Genomic DNA, 24846 nt, shown 5'->3' with positions numbered 1-24846 from the left:
ACGGTTCACGGAGGATATTGACACAAAATTCACCAAGATCTCCGAAAAGTTGGCCAGTCATGACAATATACTGGCGGGAATGGCTCGCCCACCCGCAGCCAAACCCCAGTATGTCATCCTCGACACAGCGGACCTCCCGCCTTGATGTCGGTAACCCTTGGCGTTTACGCCCTCCGGGCCATCCAACATGATGGCAAATTAACAGTTGAAGGTCTTGGCACGAGACGGTTGGAGGAATTAGAATTCTTCCCCCGATCTCTTGCCCCTACCCAGGCTTCGTAAGGTTAACAGAGGAAGCATGGGTAGTGCGTTCTGATAAGGTTCCTAGGAGACTGTGATCGTCCCTAGGGACCAAGCTCAATCGGCTCTCCTGCGCACTCTGGCGGAGTGGCAGGCAGATAACACAAAGTTGACTCCTTTCAAGGGCAACTTCACCATGTTCGCCCTGGGAGACAACACCCACCCCTGTTTGAACAAAGTCGCTCTGGCTACGGCCCGAGCGTGCTTCGAAGGTAACCCATTACCGCAGCTGAGGGAAACAGACCCCACTTCCCTGGTGTTCCCGGGAAGTGACGAGTTCTGGATGGATGCTCCGTCCACTTTCACTGTTGGGAAGTTGGACCCCTTTTGTGCTTCCTCACAGTTCAGTGAACAGCTCCCCAAGCTGCCGGAATCTTTGCTAAAGGCGGAGTTTGATGCCCGGACTAAGCTAGCCCGGTCCCTGAACTCCGTCTGCCTTACGGAAGCCACTGCTGTCTCCTGCTCGGGACGAGCCATTTTTTCAAGTCTTGGCTAAGTCCCTGCTAGCTGGCTTTCAGTCTGACCTTTCGAATTCATCATGGCCAGACTGGAACGCAGAAAATTCATTTTTGCTGATGCCACTATCCGTCACGAGCCTAACAAGCTCATTAAAGAGCTCGATCTGGCCTAACCTCTTCCCAGAAGAAGAGGTTACAATGTTATGGCTGAGGCTACAAGGGCCAACCAGAGTCTGCGCTCTCGCTGGGGCATTTCTGCCTACAAGCGCAAGACCCCAGAATCTGGCGGCCCCCAGGCGAGAGAAGGCAAACGTTTCAGGAGGTATAAGAGGCCCCACCATCAGGCGGTAGTTCAAGCCGTCCCAGTCTCGGCAGTGGCACAGCCCTCCACCTCAAAGGCTCACCCCCAACAATATGTGCTGGTCCAACCAGCTCATTCCCTTGCTGCGCCTTCGTGTGTTGCTTCACCAGCATACAACCCCACCTATGAGGGCCGTGGATACTTTCACGGCCTTAACAGGATCGCAAGGGGGAAGAGGCAGGGCCCCTCATAGAGGAAAAGCCAACACCACCCCAAGAGGAAAACCTGGACGTGGTAGAGGGAACAAACCCACTCCTCCCACTGAGAGAACACAGGTAGGTGGTCGCCTGTATTGGTTCAGGGACCAATGGACCTTCAGCCCTTGGGCACACAGCATTGTGTCCAAAGGTCTAGAATGGAGCTGGATCAAGGACCCTCCTCCTCTAACCAGGTTTTACCAGCCACCCTCATCAATCCTACAGGATTACGTGGCAGAATTGCTCAACAAACAAGCAATAAAGAAAGTAAGGCACCTAAAGTTTCAAGGCAGGTTATTCACTGTTCCCAAAAAAGACTCCGATCAGCAAAGAGTGATCCTGGATCTGTCGCGTCTAAATCTCTACATAAAATGCGACAAATTTCGCATGCTTACGGTAGCTCAGGTACGGACTCTACTTCCGCGTGGAGCCGTCACCACCTCTATCGATCTTTCAGACGCTTATTATCACATCCCGATTGCGCGGAACTTCTCTCAGTTCCTCGGTTTCAGACTCGGGAATCAAGCCTACTCCTTCAGGGTCATGCCCTTCGGTCTAAACATTGCGCCCAGGGTATTCACCAAGCTGGCGGACACGGTAGTTCAACAACTCCGGTCCCGAGGGATATCCCTAGCAGCGTACCTAGACGATTGGATAATTTGGGCACCAACAGTTCTGGAGTGTCAGAAGGCTACGTCCATGGTCATCAACTTCTGGAGTCGTTAGGTTTTCAACTGAACAGAGAAAGTCCCGTCTGACTCGGAGTCCCGGTTTCAGTGGCTGGGTCTCCAGTGGGATCTGTCCTCTCACACGTTATCTCTCCCGCCTCCCAAGAGGAAAGAGATAGCATCTCTCACCAGGAAATTTCTCAAAATCAATCAGCATCCTGCCGATCCCAAGAAAGAGTCCTTGGGTCTCTTCAATTTGCCTCAGTGACGGACCTGCTCTTAAAAGCGAAACTAAAAGACATAAACAGAGTGTGGCGCGGAGTCGAGCCAATGTCAAGCTCAGAGACAAGGTCTCCTCTATTCCTCGAATCTTAAAAACAAGACTGCGGCCTTGGGCCACAGTCAGAGGCCTGTCCAAGTCTGTTCCGCTTCAATTTCCCCCTCCGGCACTAGTTGTTCACACAGACGCTTCCCTAAGCGGCTGGGGGGGATATTCACCAAAACAAAAGTACAAGGAACGTGGTCCACTATGTTTCAGCAGTTCCATATAAACACCCTGGAAGCTATGGCGGTCTTTCTAACTCTAAAGAAAATCCGCCCCCAACCGGATTCATATCAGGCTGGTATTGGACAGCGCAGTGGTAGTTCATTGCATCAACAGGGGCGGCTCCAAATCAGGTCGAGTAAACCAAGTAATGGTTGCTATCTTCTCCCTGGCGAACAAGCACAGCTGGCACCTGTCAGCCACCCACCTAGCGGGTGTGGGAACGTGGTGGCGATTCCTGTCCAGGGCTACTCCGTTGGAGACGGAGTGGTCCCTGGACGGGAGTCTTTCAAATGGATTTGCCGCCGGGTTCCGGGTCTCCAAGTGGATCTGTTCGCGACGGAGAGCAACTTCAAGCTCCCCTGTTATGTGGCCCCAACCTGGACCCTCAGGCGTTTCCACGGACGCTTAATGACAGTAGATTGGAACAATTGGGAGAAAATTTATCTGTTCCCTCCAATAAATTTACTGCTGAAAGTATTACACAAACTCAGGACATTCAAAGGTCAACCAGCCCTAGTAGCCCCCTATTGGCCGAAGAGCAGTTGGTTCCCTCTTCTTCAGGAACTGGGATTGCGGAGTCTTCGGATTCCCAATCCCATACTGACCCAGACAGTACAAACCAAGACTGTGTCAGCTTCCTCAAGAATTCAGAATGCCCTAGCTTTATGGACTTTATAAAATTCGCAGCCCAAAAGGAGCAAACATTGACCCTGTCAACACTCTGTTTCTAGAATCAGATAAAAGAGATTCTACTCTTAGACAGTATGACTCAGCAGTCAAAAAGTTAGCCTCCTTCCTGAAAGCATCTGAAGCCAAAATCATGACGACTAATTTAGGAGTTTCCTTATTTAGGTCACTGTTTGAGAAAGTAGTGCAGCAGATAATTGCATATTTCATAAGAATCGTTCAGATAGTGAAACAAGCATGAAATTTTGCACAAGTGCTCTTTAAAGTTCCCTCTATCAGAAAGCAGGGCTGGCCACGCAAAAAATTTAATATGGCAAATTCCAAGATGGCGGCCAGTATCGACAGATTTTGGCTAATTTTTCACTAGAATGGCATGTATTTGCTTCTAGCAATATGGTAAAGCTCTTCCATACTATTTCTTGTGAATATTATGTTTCTGTAGCTTCCCAGTACAGTTTACCTTTAAATATGGGGGCTATATGGCTGCCAAGAAAAGGTAGAAACAATAATTATAATGAGAAATAATGCCCGTTCAACAATTATCGTTTTAAGCATGGATCTTGGTTTCTGTGGTTTTAGATCCTAATGAGGCCATCTCTTTCAATAACTCATCAATTTTGAAGGAAAATTAATAAATGTAAAAGAGTGTATGTCTGCACACAACCAGGGCACACTGGTGACATCACTGCTGTGTAACTCAGCATGGGGTTCAGTGCCAGCTAATCCAGCTTTACTAATCCTGTAGTCTTAGACTAGTAGTTGTAGTATAGTTTAGTTTAGTGTCCCAAATGCTTTCTAACAGCCCCAGACCAGCTATAGTTAGATAGCCGCACCTGAATAGACAGGATGTGCCAGCGCGGAGAGCCGAGCCAAGGGTATGGGGGCTGTACATGATGGTTCATGTACTTACCCGGATGGTGTACAGATCACACGGGACTTAAATGGCACTGGATGAATGATCGGGCTAGGTGTAGGGAGACCGAACCTAGTTGAATCCCATACAGGAATGTGTGCTTTGTTTAAGGTGGTAAAAGGATAACCCCTCGGCCTTAATCAAAAGTGAAATCATGGCAGAATGTGATGCCAATCCAATATTGAGCAGTAGAAAAACAAACTGGAGTTTGTGTTGTCTTTGTCAGAAGGACAAAAGAGGTGAGCACTTGACATCACCTCAAGTCATCATGTCCTAGACCATGATGGGTACACAATGCTGGCAAGGAACATTCCCATGTTCAGTGAAATTAATGAAATGCCACTGATAATGGATCCAGCAAGGCTGGATGAAGGTGATGGCATAGAGGCCACTCTCAGGAAAAATGCAGCAAAATACCATGTGAACTGTCGCTTGTTGTTTAACAACACTAAACTGGACCGTGCAAGAAAGCGACAATCCAATGACCAGACCAGCAACACTGAGACTAGTCGTAAAACTGCGCCAACCAGTCATGACAATGAAGTTTGCATTTTCTGTGAGAAAAGGCACCTGCATCTGATCTCAGACAGGCTAGTACTAAGGGCCTTGACTTGAAATTGCGTGAATGTGCAGAGATACTTAGTGATGGCAAGCTCCTTGCTAAGTTGACTGGTGGGGATGTCATTGCACAGGAGTTTAAGTATCACCATGCCTGTCTTTGTGCCCTCTACAACAGAAAAAGGTCCTACCTGAGGAGCCTTGAGAAAGACCAAGGTAGCACTGAGTCAGAATCAGATGTGTATCCACTAGTTCTGTCAGAACTGATGACATACATTGTTGAAAACAACCTTTGTTCAGATGATCCAGTCACATTTCGGCTGGCAGATATTTGCCACCTCTACCAACAACGTCTGGAACAATTAGGTGTAGAGTCACCAAGTGTAAATTCCACGAGACTCAAAGACAAACTTCTGGCAGAAATTCCAGAACTTGAGGCTCATAAATCTGGCAGAGATGTATTACTTGCATTTCAAAAGGATGTGGGAAAAGCACTTGCTCAATCATCTGATCTTTCAGAGGCAGTTATCATTGCTAAAGCAGCAAATATTCTCAGAAAGTCTATACTTGATCATCAGTCACAGTTTGATGGCACATTTTCTGAGGCTTGTGTACGAAATTCTGTGCCTCCTCTCCTGCTCCAGTTTGTAGGGATGATTGAGCATGGGGCTGACATCAAGTCACAGTTACGATTTGGAGCATCAAAGTCAGACCAGGCCATTGCACAGCTCATGCAGTTCAACTGCTACTCCCGATACAAAGAGGAGCAACAACTCATAGACACTCCAAAGACAGAGAAACACCATTCCCAGTCTACATGGGACTCTCAGTCTATGCCAAAACCAGGAAGAGAAACCTGGTTGAAATGCTACATCAGTATGGCCTCAGTATCTCTTATGACAGAGTACTGGAGGTCTCTGCACAGTTAGGAGATGCCACAGTTAGCAAATATGTGGAGGAGGGTGTGGTCTGTCCCCAGTACTGCGAAAAAGGGTTGTTCACCACTGCAGTGATGGACAACATCGACCACAACCCATCTGCAACTACTGCCACTACCTCCTTCCATGGAACTAGCATCTCCATATTTCAGCACCCCACCAAGGAGAACACTGGACAGGAAAGACAGCAACTAAAGTTTGCACCTGAGAAAGTGAGGTCGGTGCCTGAATTGCCGGACACATTCACAAACATCTCACCAGCTTCCTTTCAAACAAAGAACCCTGTGCCACCAAACACTGCAATACCAAAGCCACCCACAGATATCTTGGGGCCACAGCTTGCACTGGAGTATCAGTGGCTAGACAAGGTCATAGTCACCCAGAAATAGATGATGCAGTGAATCTGGCGTGGTCAGCTCATCACGCTTCAATGAAGAGAAGCCCAGAATTTGAAGTAACCATAACTTCATTGCTTCCTCTCCTCGTGATCAGGCTCATTCTGTTGCTACGATCAAACACGTGATGCAGAAAGTGCAGGATGTCACTGATTTTCTGAACCCTGGCCAGATACCCATAATCACAGCTGATCAGCCAATCTATGCCGTAGCAAAGCAGGTGCAGTGGCAGTGGCCTGATCAGTATGGCGAAGACAAGTATCTGGTAATGTTTGGTGGTCTGCACATTGAGATGGCAGCAATGACATCTCTTGGTACTCTTCTTCATGGCAGTGGTTGGACAGGAGCTCTGGTGGAGGCAGGAGTTGCTTCATCTGGAACTGCAGAATCCTTCCTGTCAGCTGCAAGTGTAACCAGGACACGGCAGATGCACCAGGTTACAGCCTCTAGTTTGTACAAACTCCTGAGGACAGCATACACTGACTACTGTGCTGAGAAAGCAAACAACAATGAGCAGGCATTAGAGTTTGAGGAGTGGTGTGACCTTCAAGACAGCAGAGTCCACAGTTCCACTTCTGGCACATGGTGTTGTCTATGGAACTTGTGATATTCCTACTGATCAGGTCCTTCCGTGAGGCCAATTTTGTCCTCTACTGCCAGGCATTGCATGAGCTGATACCCTACTTCTTTTCCAACAATAATACAAACTATGCTCGTTGGCTGCCTATTCACCTCAGGGACATGCTTACCTAGAGAGTTCACACCCAGAGTTGCACAAGGAGTTCAAGGCTGGCAACTTTGTTGTGCACAAGACCAGTCGCCAGTTCTCAGCAATGGCTCTTGACCAAGCTCATGAGCAGACCAATGCCTTTATAAAGGCTGATGGCGGAGCCATTGGGCTGACTGAAGATCCGTCAGCACTCAGAAGATGGATGGTGGCTGGCCCAGAGATCATCCGCTTGGTGTCTGCATACGAAAACAGAGGTTCAAAGTAAGGAGTCTAATGAGCAGACAACACACCATGAACAAACACCTCATGCGCAGAAGACATTCTTGGAGAGAGTCAGCAAGCTGTCATTGGCTTTGCAACACTTGGGAAGTCCTTTTCAGGAAGAGAGCCAGGATCTGTATTCCATTGACAACAAAGACATTGCCCACCCCAGCTCAGCAGAACTTCTACAGACACACCTTGACAGAGGCCTAAATTTCAGAAGTTTTCAGACTCTTTGGCAAACAATGCAGTCTCCTTCTATGAGCCGATAAAGAAGAACAGAACTGACTTCTTCAGGCAAGAAGCTGCTCCTGTAGAACAGTCAAAGCAGAAACTTCTGAAGGAGGATTGCCAGCTTTTCTCAAAGCTATTTATATCCTGTCAGAGCCGTGAATGTGATCTGCAGGAATTCTTCCAGCACGAATCAAACATTCCCAGCTTCCCTTAGTGAGGGTGGTAGGCTGTACACATGTCAGAAGTCTCAGCTGACCTCAGTCCTGGAGAGTCATGTTACACTAGAAGACAAAGAACCAAAGACTGATGTCCTCATTGTAGATGGATCAGCTTTGGTCCATGCCTTGCCACCAAAAGAAAGGAAAGACCTTTGAGGGCTATGCACTTTGCGACTTCTTGCCTGTGATACAATCCTATAGCAGCAAGTACACATCATCACATCTTGTATTTGATGTATACAATACATCCAGCCTCAAAGCTGAGACCAGGCTCCAACGTGGTCAAGGAGGAAGGCGCAAGGTGACAGACAAGAACACAATTCCATCCAACTGGCGCAATTTCCTAAGACACGATGCCAACAAGACAGAGTTGTTCCAGTTCCTGGCAGACAAAGTTGCCCAGATGTCTGCCACAAATGTTGTCATTGCCACGAAAGGGTCTGCTGTCCTCAGCACTCATGAGGCTAGTCTTCAGGGACTGGAAAAGTGCTCTCATGAGGAAGCTGACACCCGCATCTTTCTCCATGCCAAATATGCCACAGAACATGGAGCCAAGACCATCACGGTTAAAGCAAATGACACAGATGTTCTTGTCGTTGCAGTCAGTGCTTTCTCCACTCTCCACAATCTAGGGCTAGAGAAGCTATGGGTGGCATTTGGCCAAGGCCAGAGCCTGCGCTGGATTGCTGTGCATGACCTGTGCAACTCTCTGGGCCAGGAGAAGGTGAATGGCATGCTCTTCTTCCATGCGTTCACAGGCTGTGATAGTGTCAGCCTTCCGGAGCAAGGGCAAGAAGACCGCCTGGCAGACATGGAACATCTTTCCAGAGGCCTCCACTGTGTTCTCCAAACTGAGTCACTACCCTCTCAGAGTGGAAGAGAGTGACCTGAAGGTCCTGGAGAGGTTTGTCATACTTATGTATGAAAGATCCAGCACTGCTGGCACTGTGGATGAGGCTAGACTTGATATGTTTGCCAGAAAACAAAGGGCATATGAGGCCATTCCACCAACCAGGGGCTCTCCTCCAACACACCAAGCGTGCTGCGCGTGCCAGGCTGGTTGTGTGTGGGGGCAGGCCACCCAGTGTCAGCCACAGCCAGAGAACCCTGCTGAGTGGGGATGGCAAAAGTCTGGTGAAGCATGGCAAGTCCTCTGGACAACCAACTTGCCCTTAGCCAAGAGTTGCCAACAGCTTACAAATGTGGATGCAAAGCAGGCTGTCGGGAAAGGTGCAAGTGCTACAAGCTGGGTCTTCCTGCACAGCTCTGTGCACTTGCAAATGTGAAGTCTAGATAAATATTGCCCTCTCTTCAGTAGATAATCTAGCTTGAGCATCCAACGTGTCATGCTATGCCTACCTTCTTATCCTCGAATTTTTCAAAGGTGTAGGTTGAGAGACCTATACATAGATTGGTTTAACGTTTAGTCCGTATTTCTCTTCTTTTCTTTTTATGGTTACAGTCTTAGACACAATGTTGTATGTGACCATACCATTACTATTTCAGTTGAAAATAGCATATTAGTTAAACTGTCTGATCACATGAATATACCATTAAATAAAAACAGTTGGTCTCTATGTCTCTAGCGCTGTGGATAAAAAAAAAACTTTTATGGCAACCATTTTGTACGCCATCTTGGTTACAATTCATTTAGTAAGGGTTTTCAATAAAATGTGTGGTATGGAACATTTTTATAACCTAAAAGTCGAGGTTTAAAAAAAAAAAAAAAAACTGGCATATTCCATCCAATAGATGCTCCCAAACCAGTGAATCTAACATAGATGGCGGCCATTTTGAAAAATAGCCGCCATCTTGGATTTTCAGGTGGCCAGCGCCCTTTTCTAAGAGAGCGTAGTCTTAGGAATGTTTGTGCCAAATTTCATGCTTGTTTCACTATCTGAACGATTTTTACAGCAATCTGCTGCACTAAAGGCCTTGCTCCGGCCACTATTACCACAGCCAAGTCAGCCCTGAAGAAAGTATTTCTATACGGCTTTAAAATCGACCTTACAGATTCCTATTTTTTCATCTATCCCCAGAGCATGCGCTCGTTTGAGACCCGCATCACGCCCACATTCGATTACGTGGTTTCTCAATGACGCCCTTAAGTTAGCATCAGAGATGGACAACTTTCAATGCTCTTATCAGGATCTGTTAAGGAAGACTTTATTTCTGATTAGCTTGGCTTCAGGTGCTAGAATCTCAGAGCTGTCGGCTCACTAGAGTGATAATTTTGTGAACTTCCTCCCGTCCGGAGAGGTCCTCCTTTCCCCTGACCCTAGATTCTTAGCCAAAAAATTGTTTTACCCACAAGACAGATGGTCTCCTTGGAAGGTGGTGCCCTTCCACCAGACCAGTCTTTATGTCCAGTATATACACTTAAATCTTACCTTTTAAGAACTCCACAGAGTAAGTCAGGTCCTCTTTTTATCAGGGAGAAAGGTGGTACTCTTTCACTGAATGCTATAAGACAACAGATTCTGTATTTTATTAAACAGGCCAACCCAGATTCAGTTCCTAAGGTTCATGATATTCGAGCAGTTGCTACTTCCATTAATTACTTTCATAATATGGACTTCTCAGAACTATCTAAATACACGGGTTGGAAATCACCTCTAGTGTTTAAACGCCACTATTTAAAATCGCTCGAAGCCCTGAAATTTTCTACAATAGCTGTGGGAAGTGTCATCTCCCACCTTAACTAATCATATCCTTATCCTCCCCTTTCCCCGCCCGCCTGCCTCATTTGCTTCTCTGCTTATCCTCCTGGTTGATCATGCCTCACTGCCTGGCTCCTCATATTGATGTATCTTGTCTCTGTTGAGTGGAAACTGTAATCTGACATGTTATGATTGTATTTTCTTGTGGGGTACTGGGCGGTTTTTATTTTGCTCCATGTACCCCAGATATGTGTATATGTACTGTATATTTTATTTCCCATTTGGTTTTGTCTCTTACATGTTTAGCTTTAAGTTTACGTGTGTAGCTTTAAGATTGTATATGCCATTTAACCTATGCAAATTTCATATGTCGTTATGCTTTAGTAGTATTAAGTATTTTTTTGGGGCCTCTTCCCGTCGTGCCGGGACTTCCCCACTTTTTCGTAATATTAAGTTTTTGATGTGCCTTAGGTTTAGTGTTCTTGCTACATGTAAGAGATTCCCTGATTAAAACTATTTTCGTAATTTATGTTTTTTTCTTCAGATTACCTTGTTTCCTCATAGTTTGCAGCCTTGGCATGATTCTCTATCACTATTTCACCGGCTGACACGGGACTGGACTCAGAAAAGGGATTTTGACAAAGGAAAAATCTATTTCTGAGAAGGTCCCGTGTCACCCGTGACCCTCCCCTGACTCACCTATTGCTCCCCTACTTGCACATGCCAAGTCTGGGGTTAGTGCTAGCCTGGAATGAGGTAGGTGGCGCTGGTGTCGCCGAGCTGGCGGGTGTTTGGGTGTAGGGGCTGTAACGGCTCACCGCTCTGTTCTGGGGTTTTGATAGGGAGAAATCTTTCGAGTAAGACTCCGTGGTAGTGATCTTTCACTCACCCTTCGTTATACCGACGTCTTCCCTGAAGAAGACGCCGATCTGGGGGTAGTAACCCAGCTTTCCTGAAAAGCTCTTTTTCTCTGGTATATCTAGCATATTATACCTAGAAATTGTACAATGGAATTTCACCGGGTGACACGACCTTTCTTCAGAAATAGATTTTTCCTTTGTCAAAATCCCTTATATATATATATATATATATATATATATATATATATATATATATATATATATATATATATATATATATATATATATATATATATATATATGTATATATATATATTACATATATATATATATATATATATATATATATATATATATATATATATATATATATATATATATTAATGTAGATTGTATTACTTAAAATCATTATAAATGCTGAAACTGGGGAAAGCAGGTTCCTGGTCCATGACAGAAACAGTTCCACCCATATGACACCACCAAGAGAGATATCTAAACTTTATCTCTCAGAGAGTGAAAAAATGAGGATGATGGGGAAACAAGAAAAATATTAGGTGAGGAATGGAAATATACGGAAAAAAAAAATGTAAAATATGACAGTGGCCTAAAAAGGTAGGATATAATTACTAAAAGGTATAGGGTTAACTAGACATAGTGGCTGTTGCATTTAAATGACTTATCTGAAAGGTTTCGAATGTAATTTTCATTAATTTTATGTTTTGAATAGTATCCGATTTTTAGAATGTTTATAATTACAAGTTTCTTCTAATATGTGGTTTAATTTGATCGAATCTGCATTAAAATGTATGAAAAACACGTGACAAGTTCTGTCTGAAAATTGTGTACAGTATCAGTAACATATTTCAAGATGCTGACTTCAGCAAACCTGCTATTTGATTTTGGACTTATGAACATATTTTTTTCACAGTCTCTCAACTTGATAATGTATGTTTGAGAGAGAAATATGGGTCATTCATTAAGCTTTCATCCAAATTAATCAAGTACTTATATGAAATATAACGATGTTATTTGGATGTTATATTCAACCAATCATCATCACCACCCACTTGTAAGTGCATTTTTGCCAAAATAGAAAAAAAATAGAGTATAGTCTTAAATCACAAAAGATCCAAATAAGGATGATTCAAGTGAAACTAAACTGAAAAGCAAAGGGAAACAGCAGAGGACCTATCCAGTTATTAGAAGAAGGAGCAGACAAAACATGCAGCCTTTAACATAAGTTATAAGCCTGACCCTCTCATCTTTAGTTGTTTCTATAAACTAACAAGCTCTCTTCACTTGCAATCAATTTCCAGATGATTTTGTTAAGACTACAATTCAAACCGGTTACTCCAATCATAATCCTTCCCTCAGCAGTATGCACATCTCAAAAGGGTCATTAACACTGGAATAATGCTTATTACAGCAACTCTTCCCTTACAGTTTCTTACCAATTAGATGTTCAAAATAAAATAAAAGAATATGCAAAAACAAGCCAACAGCAAACCAAGTACTGTACATTTATCAATCTGTCTACCTCCTATCAAAACCAGTGACAGAAGCAGACAGAAGTAGACAAGTGTTTGTACCTATCAGTCCCCTGGTGGGGGTGGGGGAAATGGATGGATAGAAAATGGAAATTCATAGAATGCCAAGTGTTCTCATTTTTCTTTTGCAATTTGTTGATCTCCCACTGGCATGGGACTAAAAGCTATATAATGGAGAGGTAAGATAAATGTTAAAAATGCTTGTATGATGATGATGATGGTAGTATCCATGTAGGAGGTAAGTTTACCATAACTTATTTAAGGATGGTCTTAAAGCTATATTTTCCCTTTCTTAGTGTAGCAAAGCTAGAAGTTAGTTCAGCTAACCTCAGCTATTATTAGAATAAAGATAAGCAAATGTTTAAAGTTTGAATACACTTTAACCAGGAATATTTAAAAACACAACACCCTCCTCACTGTAACTACCTTTATCTTATGACCACTATACTACTTAATTTCATTTATAATATTACAATACCTTCTGTGTCTTCTCTGTCCAGTATTTCTACCATTCTCGTAAGAAATTTCTCCTTAAATTTGTATTCTCCAATCTGGAAAAAAAATATTATCATTATATATAAGCCATAACATTATCAATTCCTGTCCTTTGCAAAAACAGAAAATACATATATCTTTCAAAAATCTTTATGCTATAGTACATACAACCATTCCCATAAGTACAGTACATTTGAATTTTGTTGACTGAATGGCATTGCAAAAATGTCTTTATATTGTCTGTGTGTTTGTGGGACATGTAGTATTTAACTACTTCTGCTTGGTTATCTTTTGGTTAAGTTATTAATACTGTACACTGGCACCTCAACTTAACAATTTTGTTACTTGCCAGATGTGTTAAGTCCCCTCCAAAAATATATATACATTTTGTAATATTTTTTTGGTTCTGCAAGTATGTGTGGTTATTTTTTCTTCTGCATTATAATTTCTAACTACAGTGTACAATATAGTTCATATGCAATCCACCTGTTGTAGATTGTTAAATTTATCCTTAAAATGTAATTTTTTAAAAGTGAAAATGTCAGTCTTTGTTCATTGGGCAATAACTTGCTCAGAAATTTTGAGGGGTTCAGTTAAAGCTAATTTCATGTATAGGTGTATTGTACAGGTACTTCAGAACAGGCAATCCCACTACTTACAAAAACTTGTTACTCACATGAACTTTATTAATGTGAATTTGTTTCATAGTATGAGGACATGCTTACATTGCATGTGCACCACCAAATAGAAAATCTATTAATCAAATGTATAAAATTTCATGAATTCTTCTTCTAAAGGGATTGCCCATGCTTCTCTGTTTCATGGCATGAGCATACACCTTGAAATTCTAAGATCTGTGGTCAAAAGAAATTCAAATTCCTCAGACTACCACTTCCACACCCGTCGAGTTTGGAACATCACTGTGTAGTTCATTACATAACAAAATTCTGGAATTCTGACATGGACTAAAATGTCCAGTTACCACAACCTCACTGGAGCCTTACTATGCTTCTTAAAAGTTTTTGGTATATATATATTAACTTTATCACATACACAATTGTTCTGTGCATTAATAGAATCAGTAAAAGGACCTCATTCAAACTGTCCAATACTTGATAATGTGGACTGTTTGTCCAAGAAAGCTTGTAACTTTTTCTGAATAAACACTCCATTAGATACCATCCAGTTTGAATGAGGTCCTTTATATATATATATATATATATATATATATATATATATATATATATATATATATTATATATATATATATATATATATATATATATATAGTATAATATATATATATATATATATATATATATATATATATATATATATATATATATATATATATATATATATATATATATATATATATATATATATATAAATATATAATACATCTAAAATGGTTTAGTATTTTGATTGACATGTACTGTACTAAATGAATTGTTCACATTTAGTCATCCCAAGGTTTTTTGCTTGTGTATAACTACATTTTCAGTCTGTGCAAGTGAGTGTCTAAGAGCATCACAACAGGAAACACTACATGTATGCTTTGTGGCCCCCTCCCCCCCTCTCTCTCTCTGAGTATATTTCATTGACATTTAATACAGTACAGTAATGACTTGATACAGCAATGTGTGTGTGTAAGTCTAATTGGACAAGAAAAAAAAACCCTTATGAAACACTATTAATGTACTGTGCTCTCTCTCTCTCTCTATTTGAGCATGTACACATACGTGTGGATCACCATACATAACATTCCAGACTCCCTGTAGCCATTTCAGTAGTTCAAGCTACTCACTAAGTATGCTTGTAAGACATGGAAATGCAGAATACAGATCACAAAAAAAGAACATCTTTGTGCCTCTTCTAATGGAAGTTGTGAAACATTTTGCATATACAGTACTGTGCCCCACCTGCCCCCTCTTTTTGGTACAGTATTTTTATTGACATTCACTGTAGTACAGTACAATACTCTACTTAATACAGAAACACAGTGTTACATATATCTTCCAGTCAATAAGTGTAAGTGCAATTGTACACTCGGCAACACAAGGAAGATAGTTTTCATTAGCTTTCGTTCATCGAATTTCTCTTTTTTTTTTTACTGAAAACACATCATCTTATTAAATTTACTTTAGAATATTAAAATACAATACAAAATATATCATACAAGTTAAATCTGCAAAAAACAAAATAAATAATTCACACACTTAACACCATAAATGTCCAAAGTAATTGGAATTTCTCAGATGGATTCATTCCTAGAGATCTGGAAGATAGAGTTGGGTCTGCTTGCTGTGTTACTCTATATCACAACAACATTTACTTGTTTTCCTCTATGGACAGGATTATTATTGTATCATCATATGTGTTAATGGTCATTTAGTTTCTATAAATTCATGTTTGTATCTCAAGAGTGTTTAAAGTTAGTTGGCTTCAATGGCAGTCAATCTTGTTACAGCAGGAAGGTTTAACAAATCTAGTTAAATCTGCAAGTGTTCTCTCTGATGTGTGGAGCCTGAGAACTTTTGGGGGGGAAAGCACAAGTCACTGGATATTGGCATAACGGCTTTCACACTTTGATGACAGGTGTTGACATGGATTGAATGCTAGTAGTTGCTTACAAAGCTACTGTTATTAAAAGGAAATCTTTATCAAGGTTAAAGCAGCCTGTCAACTAGAAGATTTTCTGGCTATGCTCCCATTACAAGCAGTGCAGAGTTACAACACAGCTGCATTACTTGCCACGAAACTAAAAGATCTCTCAATACATTAGCTTGTTTTTTTGCATGATTTACAACTTATATTGCTTGTGTGGTCAATATTGAGTCATTTGTGGCAGTAAATATTTTTACATTACACAGTTATCTCCAAGAATGATTTGTTGATGAAAAACGATTTTCAGAAGTAGAGACTATCAAGAAAGTAAAAGTGACCGTAGCCTACGGTTGAATTTTTCCGCTTTTTTTTACAATCTTTGAATCAAGACTAAGGTATGAACTTCTTAAAAAATTAATTTGAATACTATGGTCACCTCAAATTTTATCTAGTATAGTAGAGCACAACCTTGGCAGCCCAAGAACTCTCTCTCTCTCTCTCTCTCTCTCTCTCTCTCTCTCTCTCTCTCTCTCTCTCTCTCTCTCTCTCTCTCTCTCTCTCTCTCTCTCTCTCTCTCTCTCTCTCTCTCTCTCTCCACTCTCTCTCTCTCTCTCCTAAAATGATATTTTCATAATAAAATTAAGTTTCATATAAACTTAACAAGTTATTACATTACTATAGTTTCTAACTCACACAGGAGCTTTTATTTAAAAAATCACAGTAGCACTTCTATTGTTTAGTGTAGGTGACAAGCCCTGCCCACTAACGGGAGTACTGGAAATGACTTAGGTAATAACTTCATTCTGTTTGTGCCCTTATGTCCAAGAGAGGGGAGGATGGCAGGCTCTGATTCTGTAATTACTTGGTAAGTATATATGAAACTTAATTCTATTCTGAAATATCATTATCATGTAAGTAACTTACCAAGTCATTACAGTAAACACCCCATATCCATGGTCTCACAATTCGCGGACTCATCTATTAGCAGATTTCTCTATGGAACATATACATATGCATTATTTGCTGAAAATCCTCCCGTTCATGGTATTTCTCACTGAGAAATATTCACTAATTACTGTATCTTCATCTCATTTTCATGACTACATGCACTTTTTGTGATAAAACTATTAAAATACTCAGGTAGTGCTCGAGTTATGATAATTCGCCTATGATAATTCGATGCGGTAAGCAATTAATACCGATACGACAATATTTAAGAAATATTTCTAAATTTCCCGCGGGCACAGGCAGCAGCGTACAGGCAGCGAGAGAGACCAAATTACAATACACCACCTTCTTTTCCCCCAACTCTTTATCCCATCTTCTAGTTGAAAAAGTAACAGAGAACGATAAAAGTATTGTTAGTAATGTTATACTCGTGTAAATGTGTACAAACATAACCAACCGACCAAGAAACTGTTGTTTTGTTTATCACAGAATTGGACAACAACAGCCCTTTGCTTGTATTTCAACCATTGTACAGTAATACACAATTACCGTAGGTTATAGTACAAATGATGTTAATTAGAATAGGACTGATATATTTTTACATTATACCCTTATTTGGTAAGGATAAAAGATCAGCAAGGAAATATACTGCTAAACTTAAGCTGCAAGTTGTAGCTGAAGCTGAGATAACAATGTTCAAGCTGCTAATGACTATAAGTTACTGTGCATTGGCAACATGGATGAAATGCGACCGTAATTAAAGCTGGAGAGAAAGTATTTTCACCAAAACTATTGGGCATAAAAGAACACATTACTGCTATTTTTATGCCGATCAATGATAAATACGTAAAGCTTGTATTATGATGAAATCAAGTGAGAACGGAATCTTAGATTTTTTTTACACAAAACAAATGCCCCCAAACAGCCGTCATCTCTTAACGAAAAAATAGCTAAATTACTTTCACAACGAGACGTATTTCAGTTATATTTCAACTTAAAAACACTTCATATAACAAAAAATAACCTACCCCATATAATTAAAGTATCTAGAGATTCATTTACACTAACTAGAAGGAAGAAAAGTGCTCTGAACTGAGTTAAACACGGCAAAATAAACACGCATAAATGATTTCCAAACCATAATACTGATCACTATGATTGCAATTTATAATACAAAAGCAATATATGAATATATATACAATATTACTGGATACAATGAATTAAGGCATAACATTTTAAAAGATCCATGGAAAAGATGCATATTTGTTGTGTTGATGTTTGTATAATACGATACGTGAATATAGAGAACAGTATAATGTAGGCTATGCTACTGTTTAGGTATACTATATACCATAGTGTAGGCTAAGCTAATCCTTGTTTGTTATTCAATTTCTCTTTGTATTGAATTATAAGTCACTGCAAGAACCTCCAGAATTAGCTGTATTAATAATTACTACACCGTGCATGTATAGAGTATACTTTATAGTGTAGGCTAGGCTATCATATATGTATACATGGCACTGAATAGCCCTAGTGTAGACTAGGACATATTCGAGATACGTTTTTTCCACCAAATGATCGGGTTTTTTTTGGAACTTTACCCCATTGTAAGGAGGATAATACCTGTATAAGCTTTTTTATTTTTTTTGTGTTTGATCTATCACAATAGACAGTTCCAAGTGATTTTAGAAGGGTTTTAAGTATTCGCGGGTTCTAGATATTCGTGGGGGGGTGTGTGGTACGCATCCCCCGCGAATATTGGGGGGTTTACTGTACACAGCTGAATCCCACACTGAATGGGAGTGGGATACATGGACATATTCTATTCCAAAACATTAAGGCATGGTAATGACTTTGAAAAATAAAAAACTGCTGGCATTGAAACAACGCTCATCATTTCCTTACCCGGTATGAGAGCTATTGCAGGTGACTACTGCCTCTGTTTGGTGCTCATCTTAACTTATCTTAACCCTTAAACGCTGACTGGACGTATCTTAAGTTGACTAAAATTGTCTGTCGGGTGACGAGTGGACATACCGTACGTCGACTACAAAAAATTTCAACCTTTGGTCAACTTTGACTCGACCGGAATGGTTGAAAAACGCAATTGTAAGCTAAAACTCTTACATTCTAGTAATATTCAACCATTTACCTTCATTTTGCAACAAATTGGAAGTCTCTAGCACAATATTTTGATTTATGAAAAAACTTCTTCCTTACATCCGCGCGGTAACTCGGCCGAAAATTTCGCAAATTCTTTTGTCATTTTGTCGTAATTTTCGCACCGTTTTATATTAGCCGTTACATAAAGTTTTATATGTGAAAATGTGTGCAATTTCATGTAAAGTACAACAAAAAACAACCCATGACTGTAGCTTTTATCAGTTTAGAAATATTTTCATATAAATCACGATAACTGCCAAAATTTCAACCTTCGGTCAATTTTGACTCGACCAAAATGGTAAAAAAACGCAATTGTAAGCTAAAACTCTTACATTTTAGTAATATTCAATCATTTACCTTCATTTTAAAACAAATTGGAAGTCTCTAGCAAATATTTCAATTTATGGTGAATTTTTCAAAAAAACTTTTGCCTTACGTCCGTGTACGGTAACTCGCCGAACATCTCAGAAATTCTTTCGTCACTTTGTCGTAATGTTTGCACCGTTTTATATTAGCCGTTACATAAAGTTTTATATATGAAAATGTGCGCAATTTCATGTAGAATACAACAAAAAATAACTCATGGTAGTAGCTTTTATCAGTTTGGAAATATTTTCATATAAATCATAAGTGCCAAAATTTCAACCTTCGGTCAACTTTGACTCACCGAAATGGTCGAAAAATGCAATTATAAGCTAAAATTTACTTAGTAATATTCTAGTAATATTCAATCATTTACCTTCATTTTAAAAATAAATTGGAAGTCTCTCTCAGCACAATATTTTATATTAGTCGATTTATGGTGAATTTAAAAAAAACATTTTCCAGTTTGGAAATATTTTCATATAAATCACGATAAGTGCCAAAATTTCAACCTTCGGTCAACTTTGACTCACGAAATAACTTGGCCAAACATCTTTTAAAACAAATTGGAAAGTCTCTAGAAATTCTTTTTTCCTTACGTCCATACGGTCACTTTGTCGTAATGTTTGCACCATTTTATATTAGTCGTTACATAAAGTTTTATATATGAAAATGTGCGCAATTTCATGTAGAATACAACAAAAAATAACTCATGGTTGTAGCTTTTATCAGTTTTGAAATATTTTCATATAAATCACGATAAATAGAAAAAATTTGACCATCGGTCAACTTTAACTCGACCGAAATGGTCGAAAACTGCAATTGTAAGATAAAACACATACAGTCTAGTAATATTCAATCAATTACCTACATTTTGCAATGAACGGGAAGTCTCTAGCACAATATTTCGATTTATGGTGAATTTTTTAGAAAACTTTTTTTACGTCCATGGCGTTTAATTCATGCATCATTTTGTGATAACATTTTCTCTGTTGCTTTGACCATTTTACAATTTGTTATATATCAAAATCATTGCAATTTAGTGTACAATAGAAAGAAAATAAAAATAACTCATTAGCTTTAACCGTTTTGCTCACAGCGCGATTTGTATACAATTATATATGAAATTTTTTTTTTACGGTCATATATTTCAATATTTATATATGATATTTTTTTTAATTTCTGATGGTTGCATACTAAACTTCAGGCAATGACAAAAAAAAAAATGAGCCAAAAATGAACTCTTAATCTTAAAAACTAAGCGTGCTGTGATTTTTTGAAAAAAACTTTTTTCTGCTTCAGTGCTAACTCCCGAACGCTGCTGGCATACGGCAGACACTTTTGTAAATAGAGGCTCGGTGTTTAAGGGTTAACCTGCAGTGGTGTGGCGGTTGAGCAGCGGGTCACCTCTGCTTGAGTGGGAGCCTTGCAGCGGAGGATAGGCCTGATCGCTGGTAAAGCATACACGAGTGCCTTTGCCCTGGGCGCAGTACTGATATAAAAAACAACCAGACAATGCTGTCACTTACACCGAAAAAATCCACAACCCATCCACTACGATTGATGGATACTACAGGTACATTGTACCCTCATGCTCTCCAAAACTCAACACCTTACTTCAGGGTGAAGAGATAGTAGGAGAAAAAGAAAGCTTCCTGTGCTTCCTCCCCCAATACCATGCCAGCCACTGATAATGGCCCCAAGGTACTGCAATTTTCAGACACTGTTTCGACTTCTTTCAAATAGTGAGACGTGGAAACTGATTTGCACTTCCAGTAGGTCAACTGCAGAATGGAAGTAAAGGACATATCATGCCTGAAGGCTAACGAGGTAGAGACTGCCCTGACGTCATGAGCTCTCACTTTAAAAGTAGGCAAAATGTCCTCCTGAATCTGCAAGTGAGCCTCAGGAAGGACAATGTGTTCTTGGTCAAGAGGGCAAGCCAGGTTCTTGACAGAACACCAGAGGTTACTGGATGGCCCTCTGAACTTTTCGGTCCTGCTCAAGTAAAACCTTAAAGCCCTAACAGGACAAAGAACTCTCTCTTCTTCCTCAGAGCTAAGGATGTCTAAGTTCTTAATGGAGAAAGAACGGTTCCAGGGCTTGGATGGGTCCTCGTTCTTGGCTACAAATCCAAGGGTAAAGAAGCAAACTGTGTCTCCTTGTGAAAAACCTACCCTTTTATCGATGACTTGGATCTCACTACAGTAATCCATTTAGCAGTAGCCAAGTCCACTAGGAAGAGTCTTCCGGGTAAGGTTCTTCAGAGAAGAAGAATGAAGGGTTTCAATAGTATGTCCAGGTTCCAGGAGACCAGACCTTCCTTCCTTTGCTTGGACATACCAGACTTGATGAAGTCGTTAAGATCTGGGTTTGATGAAAGGTCCAGGCCCCTGTGCTTAAACACTGAGCCCAGGAAAGCTTGATACCCCTTAATGGTGAAGGATGAGAGATTCCTAGATCTCCTCAGATAACAAGAGGAAATCTGCAATTTGGGTCACAGATGTCTCAGAACAGACATTGTGTCTGAGATCGCAACTTTGGAAAATTACCCACTTAGCCTGGTAGACATGGCTAGAAGATTGATGCCTGCATCTTGCAATAGCCTCTGCAGCACGTCTTGACAACCCTTTCATTCTGAAAAGCTTCTGGACAGTCTGAAGCCTGCCAGGGCAAGAGCAGACAACCCTCGGTAGTACATGCAGTTCCTGGTTATCGGTGGGAATTCCATTCCAACAGCGTGACAATAAGCAAAAACTGCCGATAACCGAAAATCGATTTTCGGTGATAACTGCCAATTTTCTGTTATCGGCACCTCTGTTAGCTATGCATTAGCACCAATACGTAATTGTTGGCACCGATAGGTGGAAACTGGTGCATATCGGCAACGAAATTATCGTCATTGCTAGACAAGTGCCGAAAAACCGGATTGCCAATAACTGGGGAGTGCCTGTATCTCTTGAAGTGAAGGTGTTGAGTAGACACGGTTTTTGGGGAAGGAGACTCAGAAAGTCCATCAACAACTGTAGCAGGTCCAGGAACCATTCTTTCATTGGCCAGAACGGGCTACGAGGGTCATCGTAATGTTGCGATGAGCCTGAAACCTGTTCAGCACTTCTCTGACCATGTTGAAGGGTGGAAAGGCTTAGAAGTCCAAGTTGGACCGATCTTGAAGCATGGCGTCTGTTGCCCATGCTAGAGGATCCGGGGCCCGAGAACAAAAGAGAGGAAGGCAATGGTTCCTTGAGGTGGCAAACAGGTCCAATGTCGGCCTGCTCCATAGTTTACACAGATCCCGACAGACCAGGGGATCCAAGGTCCACTCAGTGGGAAGGACCTGCTTCCAACGGCTCAGTTCATCTGCCAGAACATTTACAGTAAAGCCCTGTATTCGCGGTCTCATGATTCGCAGACTCACCTATTCGCAGACTTCTCTATGGAACATATATACACATTATTCGTGGAAAATTCGCCCATTTGCGGAATTTTTCACTGAGAAATATTCACTAATTACTGTATTTTCATCTAATTTTCATGACTACATGCACTTTTTGTGATAAAATTATTAAAATACTCAGGTACCCAGGTAGTGCTTGAGTTACGATAATTCACCTTATGATTATTCGATGGGGTAAGCAATTAATACCGATATGACAATATTTAGAAAATATTTTTAAATTTCCCGCGGGCGCAGGCAGCGAGAGAGACCAAATTACAATACACCACCTTTTTCTCCATCTCTTTATCCCATCTTCTGGTTAAAAACGTAAAAGAGAGTGTTAAAGTATTGTTAGTAACGTTATACTCTTGCGTAAATGCGTACATCCATAAATAACCAAACAAGAAACTGTTGTTTTGCTTATCATCGAATCGAATAACAGCCATTTTGCTTGTATTTCAACCATTGTAAAGTAATAAACAGTTACCATAGTTATAGTACAAATAAAGTTAAGTAGAATAGGACTGATATATTTTTACATTATACCCTTGTTCAGTATGCATACAAGATTGGCAAGGAAATATACTGCTAAGTTTAAGCTGCAAGGTGTAGCTGAAGCTGAGAAAACAATGTTCAAGCTGCTATTGACTATAAATTATTGTGCATCAGTAACATGGATGAAACTCGACCATAATTCAAATTGGAGAGAAAATATTTTAATCAAAACTACTAGGCATGAAAGACCACATATTATTGCTATTTTTATGCCGATAAACGATAAGTACATAAAGATCGTATTATGATGAAATCAAGTGAAAATAGAGAACGGAATCTTGATTTTTTTTTTTTACACAAAACAAAAGGCCAATGTCATCTGTTAAAAAAAATAGCTAAATTACTTTCACGAGACATATTTAAGTTATATTTCGACTACACTTTGTACAATGAAAAATAACCTTGCCCCATATAAATAAAGTATCTAGAGATTCATTTATGCTAACTAGAAGCAAGAAAAGTGCTCTGAACTGAGTTACACCTCTTGGTTAAACACAGTGAAATAAAACACTGATGCATGATTGCAATTTATAATACAAAAGATTTCACACACACACAAACCAAAACACTGATGCTATGATTGCAATTTATAATACAAAATATATAATATATATATATATATATATATATATATATATATATATATATATATATATAATATATATATATATATATATATATATATATATATATATATATATATATATATATATATATATATATATATATATATATATATATATATATATATATATATATATATATATATATATATATATATATATATATATATATATATATATATATATATATATATATATATATATATATATATATATATATATATATATATATATATATATATATAATGAATTTTTATCACATCACCGTGATTCATATACAAGCACTAAGCTACAAACGTCCTTTAATATCAAATTCACTCTACGTTGGAAATAATACATTTTCATATATGTTACCGAAGGGAATTTTTAGTTGATAATAAGTTAAATGTCCTGTGGGCTCGAACCAACGAAGGACAAGAACTCAGGACTACAGTGACGCCTTAACCCACAAGGCCAACAAGTGAGGTATAAGTTGATACCGACTCTCACCTACAAATCACTGTCGAACTCAGGTATTTGTATTTAGACTCAGTATCTACTACCCACCTCTGCCATGCTGACCATGTAGTGCGTTTGTCGCACGTAGCCATATTATGAATGAATTTTTATCACATCACCGTGATTCATATACAAGCATTAAGCTACAAACATCCTTTAATATCCAATTCGCTCTACCTCGGAAATAATATATTTTCATATATGTTACCAAAGGGGAAGTTTTTTAGTTGATAATAAGTTCGTCATCCAGTGGGCTCGAACCAACGAAGGACAAGGACTCAGGACTACAGTGACGCCTTAACCCACAAGGCCAACAAGTGAGATATAAGTTGATACTGACCCTCACCTACAAATCACCGTCGAACTCAGGTATTTGTATTTAGAGCCCACGGGACGACGAACTTATTATCAACTAAAAAAATTCCCCTTCGGTAACATTGAAAATATATTATTTCCGAGGTAAAGTGAATTGGATATTAAAGGACATTTGTAGCTTAATGGTTGTATATGAATCACGGCGATGTGATAAAAATTCATTCATAATATGGCTACGTGCAACAAACACACTACATGGTCAGCATGGCAGAGGAGGGTAGATACCGATTCTAAATACAAATACCTGA

The 24846-nt window shown here is 39.9% G+C and overlaps 1 protein-coding gene across 1 annotated transcript in view; it reads right to left on the bottom strand.

Annotated features, from left to right (window-relative positions):
- The window catches only part of LOC136842589 (son of sevenless homolog 2-like), a 553642-nt gene that overhangs the window by 353404 nt on the left and 175392 nt on the right, over window positions 1-24846 (bottom strand). Inside the window, 1 exon segment of the mRNA XM_067110139.1 lies at window positions 13011-13083. Within this exon segment, the coding sequence (XP_066966240.1) occupies window positions 13011-13083 (73 nt within the window).

The sequence above is a fragment of the Macrobrachium rosenbergii genome, chromosome 10, assembly GCF_040412425.1.
Source record: "Macrobrachium rosenbergii isolate ZJJX-2024 chromosome 10, ASM4041242v1, whole genome shotgun sequence".
NCBI lineage: Eukaryota > Metazoa > Arthropoda > Malacostraca > Decapoda > Palaemonidae > Macrobrachium > Macrobrachium rosenbergii.
This window is presented reverse-complemented; position numbering and strand designations above follow the sequence as displayed.